Source organism: Bacillus rossius (genome assembly GCF_032445375.1).
Source record: "Bacillus rossius redtenbacheri isolate Brsri chromosome 9 unlocalized genomic scaffold, Brsri_v3 Brsri_v3_scf9_1, whole genome shotgun sequence".
Lineage (NCBI taxonomy): Eukaryota > Metazoa > Arthropoda > Insecta > Phasmatodea > Bacillidae > Bacillus > Bacillus rossius.
The window spans coordinates 15296610-15310073 of record NW_026962012.1 but is presented as its reverse complement, the minus strand read 5'-3'; the positions used below and the strand labels follow the sequence as shown (position 1 = coordinate 15310073).

The window sequence follows — 13464 nt, the reverse complement described above, 5'->3', positions numbered from 1 at the left end:
ACTTGTTTAACACTCCTCCGGTAAACGATGTTATTTCAAGCCCCGGGATATAGGTTATAAATTTCTTTCTAAACTAGTATGTTTGAATTAATTTTGCATGTATGCATACTCAGCATTACTGCTGCCTACATGAATTTACGTTCACCACCAAACTCGCATCCCCTTTACTCTGCACCAGAGCTAAAGGCAACTACTTCCGCAATCGGCTAGGGTTCACAGCTGATTTGCACAACATAATATGGAATTATCATTTAAATACTCAACCTTGTGCAATTATTCTGACGTATTTAAACCCTTCCTTAAGGGAGTATACACAATTTTAAAATACATACAAATTACAATTCATTTAAAATCTTTTCAATTAAAAAAAAGAAGGTAAAATCTGAATTTCCGCTTCAAAACAATTAAAATTGTTTTTTGAAAAATTAATTTGTACTTAATTTGTTTCTAGACAAACTCTATACTCATCTTCAAGCGATAAAAAAAGTTTTATAAATTGGGTATCACTCTAGCTAAACTTATATTTTGTATTAAAAAGTAGCCTTAAAATAAACCTATTATTATACCAAGCACATTTCAATAATTTCATGCGGCTTCCTTCATACTTTGTCAAGCTCGAATATAATTAAAAAAAAAAAATGAAATAGGCTACAGTTATAACACATATGTATGAATCTGATTTTTATTGCAATTTACATAATAGATCTGGGTGCTCCCGTATATTCTTAGGCAAGACGTCTAAATACTATGTAATTGCATTTAAATAATCTGAAAAAATTACTTAAAAATATATTGAACTAAAATTCATTACAGTTCTTTGCCTGGCCAATATATTAAAGTTCGTTGTGTACACTATCTGCAAGTCTAAAAGGGCGTGACATCGTTAACCTCACACTTTATCCCAGCATTTCCAAAGTTAACATAATTCTGCATACCACGAATTATACGCCTCTACAATAGGCAGTTAAACTTCTTACGTGTGATCCTGTGCAAAAAATCGTCACTGTCTATGATAGTATCTAGGGACTCAATTTCATCACTGCAAATTGGTCTAGTTTATCAGTCTCGTACACACAAACCAATACACATTATCCTGCTGTTACACAATGTAATAACAGAGTAAACAGTAAACTGATACCATTTTGTCACACTTCACTCTCTTTCGATGACTTGTGTAACTGGTGGATCAGTTACTTTCAAAAGGCTAAATATTAAATCTTGATTCCGTCTAGATATAAATACCTCTATGTTTATATAACTTGTTATTACTTTCACATATAATTATAACACTTGGTAAATTGAGTGACAAATATATTAAAATTATTTAATTATATTAACATGGATTTAAAATAACATTATCTAAAGAATGGGCCGGCCCTATTTAGAAAATTACCCTTAAGTTTCATTGGACATAATTAAAATAGAAACCGAAACAATAAACAGGTTACGTTTTACAATCCCAGTGTGATAGCTTAGAGCAATTAAAGTCCCCAAAGAAAAATTTCTGGTGTTCTGATCTTTTCAATATCGTGAACTAACTGTCATTCTGAAGATATATATAAAAAAAGGCTGAAGGATCGGAGGTTTGACATTCGCTGGCCGAAGTTGAGCTGTTAACGAGGCGTCAGGTCACCTTAGTCGTCCTGATTGCTGGAGGAAGGACTCAAGGGTGGTGTTGTTAGGTCCGCATCCGGCCCTTGGACCCTGTCTGTGAACAGGTCCGAATCAAACATGATCAGAACATGATCACAGACAGTTAGCAAAATAGGCAGAAAATGCCCACTAACAAAGATGATTGTGGTCGACGAATAAGGTTTTTTAAAAACCCACCATACAAGGAGACGGCTTCCAGCATCAGCCAGGGTGCGGAACTCGCGAACACGCGGTTGTCGCGGACGTTTCCATGATTTAAAAGATAGAAAAATATTATGAAGTATTATCAACGAAGCATGACTACTTCTACGAGGTACGCAGACTGACTAATTACTAACTACTAATAGTCGTAGGGACCACATCCCTTGCCTAGCTGATTACATCTTTAAACAACGACCGGAGTGAAGTCTTGATGTGCGGCTCACCGAAGATGCGGTGTGGTTCGTCTGCTGTCGCGGCGCGAAGTAAGTTTGGGTCGGCAGCGACTCGTAATTAAAATACGAAGTCAATCAAAAGAAAGGAAGGTGGGGCCTTCGGCTTATGGACCGAAAAGTTCCGAAGATTTCCGAGTGAGTGGTCGAGAAATAGTAACTTTGATATCTTAAAGTTGGTGGTACTGGCCGTTGTCAGCGCGATCTACTGAGGGGTGTCCGAAACAAGGAAAGATCGACTCACACGAGGCAACTGCTAAAGCATTGGGCTTATGGAGGGGACTAGTGCAGCGCTCTGGTGGCTTGGAAATGAACTACCGGGCACTGTTTGTTGCATGAGGCCCCAGGGGGCAGGCGTTTAGTGGGCGCGTAAACACCCAGGGGAAATAACTCGCAACACTGCCACGAGAGTGAAGATGCGATACATTCGGAGACTGACTGGTGTCGTGGCCTTGAGACAAGCTGGGGTTGTCGGCTGGCCGTTGAACTGGGCCTGGTTCCCTGGGAAGGCTGCTGCCAGTGGGAAATTCTCTCGGCAGAGGCACGGGTCGTGCCGGGGAGGTGTTTAAGACGAGCCGCGGGTGTGCCTGGAATCGCTCGCGTAAGGCTGGCTCTCAGAACCTAGCTTCTCTAATAGCTTGCAGGACATAGCAGTTCTTGTCACGGCTCGGAGGAGAATTACAGGCGACAAATGTGCACCAAGGCGGGGATAAGACGTTAGCACTTACTGGGTCATTAGATGGTTGGAACAATTAGATGTAATGCTGGGAAAGATTGGGGAGACTGGCCTGACAAAGATTAAATGGTCGTGTACAGGAGGCGGAAAAAGTTTAAGTTCTTGCATAAAAAAATAATTGGCGACATTATTTTCAAAAATTCATATTAAGTATTGTGCCAAAAATACTAATTGGCGGCACACTGCTAGACGTAAATAATAATTGTTCGTGTCCACTTACTTCGAAATCTCCATACCACCTCTTACCTGAACACGACAACGGCATTCTTCCTCTTACGTGCTACGTCATAGGGCTGATTGACGTAAGATTGTATCGCACGCATAGCCGTGCTATAGACATACTGTGTAGGCACAATTAACACCACAGTTTATTTTTCACAGGTACTTCTAAGCGTCTAAACACAACACTAATATACATTCCGTTTCAGATAATGCACCAAAAACTATAAGTCGCGGGCCCTCTCGAGGCACGCCTCCAACATAAAGACAATCCGTGAATTACTCATTCATTGAGCTCTAACATTTTAAGTCCATTTAAAATACATCCAGCAATATTAAGACTGAAATATTACAAAATAACTTTATACAATTTTTTCCCAATAATTTATGTAATGCCGCCTTATAATTAACTTATTTAATTAAAAGAACTGTAGCATTCTGGAAGCCGTAGCCTTCTGCCTGCGCCTACTAGCCAAAAAGAAAAAGAAAAAAAAGAAAAAAAATCTAACTAATTAAAATAAATACAAAAAATCTTAAACAAATAAAGAATCAAATTAATTAATGAATAAAATACGAAGGTTTTAAAAAAAATAAAACCTCCAAGGAAGATAAATGTGTCAGATACATCACATTAGTAGGCTACGTACTACTCCTTTCAAAAATAATTATTGATGAGGATGTTACGTAGTTACAGGTTGATCTATTTAATAATTTGTTTTGGTTTGAAACAATATCTTCTCAATTTATTGGTGTTCTTTTAATTTAATGAGAATACGGCGAGAGTCTCGCACGAAAATATACTACTGGATGTATTATTAAATTTTTAATGGAAAAGCCCTGAAAGCTCGTGGGCAGTGGGAAGTCTGGGTTATCTGAGGGGAAAACTATTGGAACACTCACGCGGCATGTAGAAGCCGACGCAGCCGCAGTAGAGCAGCGTGAAGTTGGCCAGGCACTCCTGCTGGCAGTTGTTCTGGGTGTACACCCTGAAGTACCTGAGCTCTCGCTCGAAGGGGAAGAAGCACTGCCTCACGTAGGGCGAGTACTGCTGCAGGCCCTGGTTGGTGACCATCATGTGCGGCCTCACGGACACCACCAGCTCCTGGTTCAGGTCGGAGCGCAGGAAGTGCTGACTCACCCACGGTAGCTCCGATGGATTGTGCAGGAGCACCTGCCAACAGAGGCTTACATAACTATTATTCCCAAATTGTCGCAGAAGGGCCATTTTTATTTCTTCAATCTATAGCTGATTCAGTTATAGGTCCAAAGACTCAGGAATCGTTAGTTTAGTGTGGAATATTTCCATACCCGACCCAATGTTATAAATACAAATGGTATACATTTGTTGTGCAGTTAACACTCTTCTTTCTACTAATAATGCTTTTTATAAGTGATACTATAAACACAAGATTTTGGATGTAATGATTTATTATTAAAAAATAAAATTCTAGTGCTCTGGTGACAGTCTACTAACTCAGAATGTGAGAAGTTCGAAAGATACCTGGCGTTGAGGCAACGTGTACCCTATTCCTTCTCTTTGTTGTGTTGTGTCCTCGGCGTCTGGCCCCTTTCCCTTCAAGCCGACGATAGCGAAGATGTTCGAGCAGGGTTGAGCTCCCTACAAGTCCATTTGAGCTGTGTAAGTCTTATTCAGCCTTAAGAGTTTATATATAGACAGATTTAATGTCGTCTGTGTAAAGAGTAAGTGATTGTCGTGTTAATATCTTGAGATATTAGGTGACGATGACAGTTAGATTTTTAAATGTCTTTTAAAAACGAGTCTTGGTTGTCGTTTAAATTTTTGTTTGGTTATAAGGTGTTTAGTTGTAGTTTGTTTGTGAACTTAATATCATTTTATGGAAATGATAATGCCCCATTAACGAATTCGGTGACCCAAACTGGTATGAAAGTTTAATGGATAGTTGCCTTGAGCTTGTCACTAACTCAGATATTTTTAAGGCCTTGTTAACCAAGTGTGATGGTGGTCATAAATTCCATGAAGATTTTCCATTCCCATCTCAGGGGAGTGTTTGGGAGGCTCCGGGTAGAAATATAAGAGTATCGCGCCTGGAGTCTTAGTGGCTGACTGCTAAATGAGCTTAATCAGGTTGCCTTGAAGCATGTTGCGCCTAGTGTAACTGCTCAAACCAGTATAAACGAGCCTCGCGGCTAGATGGGCTAGAACTGCTGCCCTAAACAGGAAAAAAGTGCTTGTCCATCTAAATGTGCAGCTCAAGTTCGCCAACTGCTGTAATTTCAGAGCGCTCGCTTACTGCTCTCAATATTTCCCAGCGCAAGTGTTTCGGTTATAAACAGGTCAGGAATTTCAGTACCTTGTGTCTGGGAAACGATTGTTGATCATGCCCATTGGTGGTTGTTGCGATCGTAAAATAAGAACTGTCCTTTCAATATTTCCCTTAATTTTGTATACTTGTTTTGGTATTTAGATTTTTACCCGGCTTTAGTTGACACAATTGCGCCTTGTTCTGAATAAACGTGGTGTTCCAACTGGAGTTATTACACAGACATCGTGCTTTGCAGAAAAATGCAGGATATGGTTGGAATGTATTAACTTGTTTCCATAATGAAATGTTATGAGTTATGGCAAACAATGATTTGGTATTTTAGCATACAAATATTCTTGTGAAATTAGCAATTTATCGTAGTTTTTTAATTTTACAAATCAATTTTTAACTGGATATTAAGGGTAAAACATGTTGTATTATGAACGTGTACATTCGTGAGTTCTAGCTAAGTTTCGATTCCTTGGTTAACGTGAATTAAACTCTAAATATAAGAGTTCTATCAATTTTCCCACCAAATCCTTTAGCGACGAAAGTCACGAAGTTAAGACCATTGTGGTCTATGTCCAGTCTTACCCAGGTAATTTATTACTAACCGCCTTTTGTTAATGTGACCTTAAGTGCTAAAAATTTCACTTGAAAGATGTAACATTAGAGTACTCTAAGTATCACATGGTTTCTCTCCAAAAATGAAAATCCTGTCCATCATTTTAAAATACATAGAAGGAAGTGATCACTCCATCAGTATTCGATTAAAAGCATTCCTACATTCTAAGTGCCTAAGAAAGACGACTAGTTACTCTGGCTTGTTGACAAATTTTTACAATTAACCCTTGGGTTTTTACGACCACTTCTTTCTTCTTATTGTAGAGAGCCCCTCACAGCAACTTGGGGAAAAATATTCCTGGTGATGTATTTGAATACCAGCTTCAACCAATGTATTTTGCACCCATATTACAGGAAATATTTAGCATTTTCATCACCCTGGGTATCATTTCAATTTCATCTGATTCCAATGGGTGTGAGTCTTGGTAGTAAGGTCCTAAGGAGAGACGAGAGTCTTAGACCACATTCTTATTGGTACGAAAACTATATTTTGTATTGAATATACAGAATATAAAATTTATTATATTAATATTGTGTTGTACGAAGCATCTTCAGAAACTGCGTGAAGTGTTTGGTCACCTCAGAAATGTAGGACTGACCCGATGAAAAATACCATGTCAAATATTCCAGGTGTGCTACTGTTGAGGGTAAGTTTCTAATGAACTCCGAAAAAAAAATTATATTGTAAATTTCCAGCATCCTTAAATTATCTTTCCGTGCACAGTTCTTTTCAGATTGTTTGTGTAACGTTAGGTTATTTCTTAATTTGGCCTCTGTTTGTTCTTTGTAAGAAGAAGAACATTGAATTTTGTATAGAAGTCAGCGGTGAAATTTTACATAAACACACTTTTCAATCGGGGAAAGAACACACACATTCACTGGTTGGTAGCAGCGCGGACGAGGACAGTTCAAATCGGAGAACTGTGATGCGCTCAGAAATGTGACGTCGATGAGGCATAATGGCATGTGCGACCAAAGGGAGCACCGAAGGTCGGCGTCAACAGCAAGTTTAAAAGTTTGAAACGAGTAAGTAACTAATGCTCACCCTGAAGCCAGGGACGGGTCCTTTGCACATGTAGTCGATGTCTTTGGTGAACGATCTGAGCAGCACTACGAGGCTGTTGCTGAACCCTGACCCTAGAGCTCTCCTTGGATAAGTATCCACTGCAGCTGACTGTGCATATCCACGGTCCATGCTCCAAGTGTCCGCTCTCCGGCCGTGGAACGTGAAGTTGTATTTGTACTGCTCGCTAGAGATGATAACAAAACTATACAAATACTTGTCATTTACACCAAGAACGTGACACTGATCAATATTACATATAGAACACATATACTGGTTGTATACTTTAATTGTGCAGATAATCGTTGGAGTTAGCGATAAATATCACAATAATATTCTACTTCCAGCTACCAAAATTATATTTTGTACTGTACTTAAATGCATACCAGTGAACATAAACAGCTGTGAAGACTTGATCACAAGTCATGAATACCCTGTTCTGACATCATCATAAAGGCCATTCTGAGATGGTTAGTTTCATGACCCAAAACTTCATTACCAACCATCAAATTTAGAAGATTTAGTTTACAGATTAAAATATGTTGAAAAGCTTCCAAAAAGCAACTTAGTATTTTTTCTAAGACAAACAACTTAGTAGTAATCGCTGTGATAGTGTAGAAATGATTGAATAACAATTTTCTCATTGAAATTTTTGATGCTGACTTCGGATACTCCTTGGAGATAAATACTTTGCTGTTCTAATAGGAAAAATTTTGTTCTATCATCCCCTTATTTTTATGCAATTACAAGTTTCTTAAATCTAGCGGGCAATCAACAAAACGACGATTCTAATATTTTTCAGCCAAATAACGGTGAAGCATTGGCAAATATCGGTGTTCCTTAATCATTTAAACAAGTGAGAGTTTTGGCTTTTAATTTTTTTTCAGCAACATTCATTTAATTTAATTTGTATAATGATGGTTTAAAGAGTGCTGGTTGAACAAACTCTAAAATCCCATTAAAATTATGTTTAAGAGCACAGTTAACGAGATGGAGTGTTGTGGAATGATTTACTCTGACACTATATTTAAACATTTTTTGTTACCATTAGCTATGTATGAGATTTTTATTAATTCACCTGGAATGACAGTAAGTGTTATGGAGTAGAGACAAATAGTTAGTTAGAAGCGGTTCTATCTAAATAGGCCCAATTGCAATATCAACACCCAAAACTATAACTATGTCTCTGTGATTTACAGAAAATTTGTTTGGTCATGCACGGAAATGAGATTGTAAAAATATTTTATTTTCTGTATCTTGAATTATTTTTGTGAGTTTCCCTCCCAACTACCAAGTGGAATACGCTAGTGAAATATTTGTCACACTAAGAAAGTTTTGCTGTGTTTCAAATACGTACTTACTTATAGTTAAAGATTAAAAACTGTAATAGAACTTTGGTATATCCAACGACTCAGCTACTATGGACCTAAATGTTAGTTTATGATTTGCATTATGAACCAAAAGGCCATTGCAGTTGCGAACCACTATAGCTAGATGAATGGATTGTAGCCAGATGGATCCAAATGCAGATTGAGCTTTTGTAGCAAGATGGAGCCAAATGAAGGCTATATTCTACTGATCGTATCCTATTGTATCCAGCTGATCGTATAATACCTAATTATATCCTACTGATCGTACGGTACAAATTTGAATGTTTGTTCAAAAATGTGTCCTTTTCGTTAAAAGTATGTCCAAATGTGTGTATTTTCTTTCAAATTGTGTCCAATTGTCTGTATTATACGACGAGTGTGTGTCCAGTTGTGTGTCCTATATGACAAACGTGTGAACAAATGTGTGTTCAAGATTATATTAGTTTCATGTATGTGTAATTTTTGTTAAATGTGTACCCAACATGTGTCCTAGATGAGAAAAGTGTTTTAAACTGTGTGATATTTTAGCTGATAGTGTGGAGTTAAGACTGTAGTAAGGTTAAAGTACCTAAGGTCATAAACTAAGCATATCACAAATCAGGGATTCTTTTTCGTTTCTCAGGCATAATGTGTATTTAGTTTTGTACACTATTGGATTTGTTGATCTAATCTGATATTTTATCTTAAATTTTTTATAAAATAAAACTCTTATTTAAACAAGTGACAGTAAGTGTATTTTATGACCCATTAATTCAAATGGTTGTTTTTTAACGCACCTATTATTTCAGTCATTGCAAGCATATACGTGAGTTCCAGGTGGAAGGGACTCCAGTTAAATTGTAGCTTTCGTGGTGTGTGGGTATTCTTGTTTGACTATTCTGTTTCGAAAGTTCGGTGGCCATTCATGAGAACTCGATGGTATCTATACAATCAGCTGCACTTACTTCAATGATCAAACCATTATCAACTGACACAGTTCCATCACTAAAGTGTCCCTACTATGGAAATAATATAATCTGAAAATTTGTGTAGGTATGTGATAGGTGTTTATAATGACTCTGAATGTTTAACACCAGTGAAGCATGTGCTGTAGTCGATATATCAAATATGAAAATTTAAAAAAAGCATGTTAAAATATTGCAGAGGCCTAGTTGCACAATCATAAGGACCTAATTGTAACAACTGTGGCAAGGTATTTTCCCACAAATATAATGTTAAACTAATTGAAAGAAACAAATATTAATTGAACGCTTTATAAAACTTTTTGCTGTGTAAAAAATGTGGTGAAACAATCTGTCGTCCTAATCGTCTCAAAAAGCACCATAAAACATGTACAGCTACAAATTGAAATATCATTGACTCCACAATGTAACAAGACTTTCGAGTATAAATATATATTAATGGCTAATCTTCAGTGTAACTCTCAGTTCACCTTTTTTGAGAAAAATCGAGGACACACTCACCTGATGGTTATTTAACAGTGTTAATTATTACTCGGACTTGATCATGTAGTAGCATCAACGATGAAGACTTTGATGGCATCCTTACCATCAGAAGTTGCAACTTTTCCGGTTCAGTCTGACCTGTTACCATAGAAATGTCAACTCCATCATTAACAGTGAGCCTGGTGTCAGCGATGCCAACGAAGATGGATACTATGGTGTAAGGTGTATTAAATACCCCGGTAATGATAGAGGAGACTTTAGTGAGTACAGTTATGTCAGCGAGGGGGGCTGATAACACCACCGCCCTCAATATCTACCGATACTACTATGCTATCATTGCATACGCTTGGGTACTTTTGCATCTATTGCGATTTGACTTTTTTACATAATAGCAATCGTAAATGTCATGAAGCAAATTGCTCGAAAAATGTGGCTCCAGTGCGGTACAAGTGTGATGGTTGTGGTAATCAAGTGACATGACAAAATGCCTTGAATAGACTTGCCAAGAGGAGCAAAGGCATTTTTTTAAATCGTGTGTTATTGAATGAATTATGTTTATGATGTGTGAGTCTTGATCTTGTAGAAGAGTATAATTAAATATATAATACATTTGTATTGGTAAGAAACTGTTTTTTTTTCTTGTAGCTGTAACTCTTATAGTAGAATATTAAATTGAGACACTATTTAATTATTCTTATAATTGATCGATGATATAACCAAGGACTGAAATAGATCGAATCAATCAATATATAAATAAGTGATATTTCTGATTATTATTGGTGATTTTTTTTGACGTTCTTAGTTAATAGTTATAGATTTTTTAATTAATTACCAATATGTCTGATACAATGGTGGATTACACTACGATCTGGTAATAGATACCTACTACCGCACTCTATTGGGTAAAAATTATACAAAGATGGAGGCAGCGCCGTCTGGCGGAGGATGTGTGTACTCTGTGACACAAAAACTCCTAGTAGCAAGCACTGAAAACAAATATTGTGGCATCGCCCTCTAGCACATGATATGTGCACTACATAGCACAAGCATTCGTATGCAAGTATTGAAAAATACTGTTGCGGCTCGGCCTTCAAAAGGTGACGACTTAATACCTCCATATTAAAAAAACTTACCAGTCCAAATATGTAAGTGTTATTTTTATTTATAACTTATTTATTTCTCAGTCTGGTAAAAGCCTCGATGATCGTGTGGTCGAATGTGTATGTTTTCCGTTTCACAGGTCCAAGCTGTCATGGTTCGAATCACCTCAATGGTGATGTATTTTGTATAAACAAATAAATTTTATGTCTATATGGGCCATAAAAACAATGATAAGTAATGGAACATATAACTTATGCATGAGCCAGAGAGCTACTTGAACACTCTAGGAACAAACAGGGGAAAAATATGGCTTATATTACATCATTAAAGATGACGATTTCCATCAGAAAATATACATGATTGTTATCCCCAGCAGACGAAAGCAATATGTTGGTGATGACTTCAGAATTAAAGAAAATTGCTGTGACATCATAATCCAAAATGGCGGAAGTGATGTCAAAATTAATTATGTTTAACATGTCATAATTTATAAAAATGGCGGATTCCAAAATGGCAGCTGGTGCTAAGTTCCAAGGTCAAGGTCGAATGTCGAATTTAAATGTCAATTTCAAAGGAAAAGTTCTATGTCAGAATCAAGTTCAAATGTCAAGCTCAACGATCATTTTAAAGGCCAATATCAAGTTCAAAGACCAAGGTCATGGCCAAGGTCAAGTTAAATGTCATATGTCCAAGTGAAAAGTCAAGTTTATCCAAGAGGGCTGCCGTGATGTCACAATCCAAGATGGAGATTGCCAGCTCCACGAACCGAACCCAGTTCTTGCTCCAGCCAATGTATATTACTTATATTCTATCCCTTAAATTAAACTAACGGATGATTATTCTTTATATTTCGTTTGAGAATATGATTATCACCATAAAACTTACGTGATGTTTGTGAATATTTCTTTCGGATCGAGCATGTTGTGAGTGTAGCATATTCCTTCCCCAATAACAATAGGCGTAAATATTTCAGAGTTGCGCACCTGTTCCTTGCACCAAGAAACTTCCGCAAGTATTTCGTTTAGTGAAGGCGATACCTGGAAAAAATGCAGTTCTAATATAAATGTTTAGGACAAAACAGTATGAGCCTACTTGAAAAAGGTAACATCCTTATGCAACTACAGGTATGGGATTATTCAATATATTTATTTAATGAAAACAATAACAAAATTTTTTTGAAACATACGTATATCAATTAAATTACATTTATAGTACTAAAAATTTAGTAAAAACAAACTAAAAACAGGATATATAAATTATTTTAGTAATTAAAGGTTTCATCAGAGTTTAAAAACATATTTTCTAATATTTATGAATTAAATAATATATTCATGAACAAAAATTTAAGGATTATTTATTTCTTAAATAATAATGAAACAGAAAAAAACTTAAATATCTAATATCATCCCTAAGGTATTAGAGGAAAGGTTGGTAATACGGCCCCCATTTTGTTTTTTGAAAGTTACTTGTCACTTTAGGGCTTTGATCAATTATTTGATGCGTGCATAACTTCACTAACTTATCATGAACACATTTCTTGCGTTGACTAGAATTCAATTGGACCCACAAATGGTCTGACATTAGTTTGTTCTCAAAGTGCAAAAATACCAACTGACCCATATATGCTGGTAATATGGACTCCTAACTGTCTACATCAGCTTTTAAATGCTTTAATAAAACACAGACCTAGGAAATTCAAATATATTGCACAATAGTCATGTTAAGGTTAATAATCAACTAAATACCTATATAAGAAATCTAAACTTCACTTAAATAAACAGTTTAGAGACAAAAGTCACACTTATAGGAACTGCCATTTTCAAACCACAGTACACTCACTGTGTGACCATTGGTTGTACATCTCGCACCTTACCCACAATTCTCTACTGCAGTCATCAGTGAATGCCACTTCACAAAACATGCAGAGAGAATCTTCTGTATCTGGAGCCTTTCCTCCCACTGGGAGTTCAAGGGGAGACTTTGGCACACGATGCATAAGGGTCACTACCATAAATTGATCCTTCAAATGCCAATCTCCTTTTCTTCTGACATATTACTGTTCTTGTGTGCTGAAAGGTAAGACCAGATGTAGATGATTGCGTCTGAGTCAGCCCAGGTGTTGTACGTTGATGTAGAGAGACACCTACACAACTTCCTCAACCTGTTATTTTTTTCCCGACTGATTTGCTTCTTTTTCTTGAATTACCACCTGTGAAGCAGTTTCGTATGGGGACCCAATTATTACATTTGTGGATGATTGTTTCCTTCCACGTTCTGATTTATGTTTGGGTCGAAGAAGAAGCTGAATATCCTTAGGTAAAATAAGAGAAGGCTTGTGGCCAACTTAAGAACTAGGGATAATGGAAGTGGTCGTTGCAGTCCGTGAAGAATGCAAAGGTATGGAGATTAAGGATGGTGGACTGTTGGACACTGTGGAGATGCTGGAAGCTTGGAAATGTGCATTAAGTATTTCAGCAGCTGGTTCTGCAGCGATAAATTCTGATTCTGGAAAAAAATTGCGGTTTCTTGCCCAGATA

General features: G+C 36.9%; 1 protein-coding gene across 1 annotated transcript in view; it reads left to right on the top strand.

Moving 5' to 3' along the window:
• LOC134542722 (pickpocket protein 28-like) overlaps positions 1 to 4076 on the top strand; it is a 67942-nt gene extending 63866 nt beyond the window's left edge. Inside the window, exon 11 of the mRNA XM_063387196.1 lies at positions 4008 to 4076. Coding sequence (XP_063243266.1) covers positions 4008 to 4076 — 69 coding nt within the window. The remainder of the gene's footprint in view (positions 1 to 4007) is intronic.
• The last annotated feature ends 9388 nt before the right edge of the window (positions 4077 to 13464 follow it).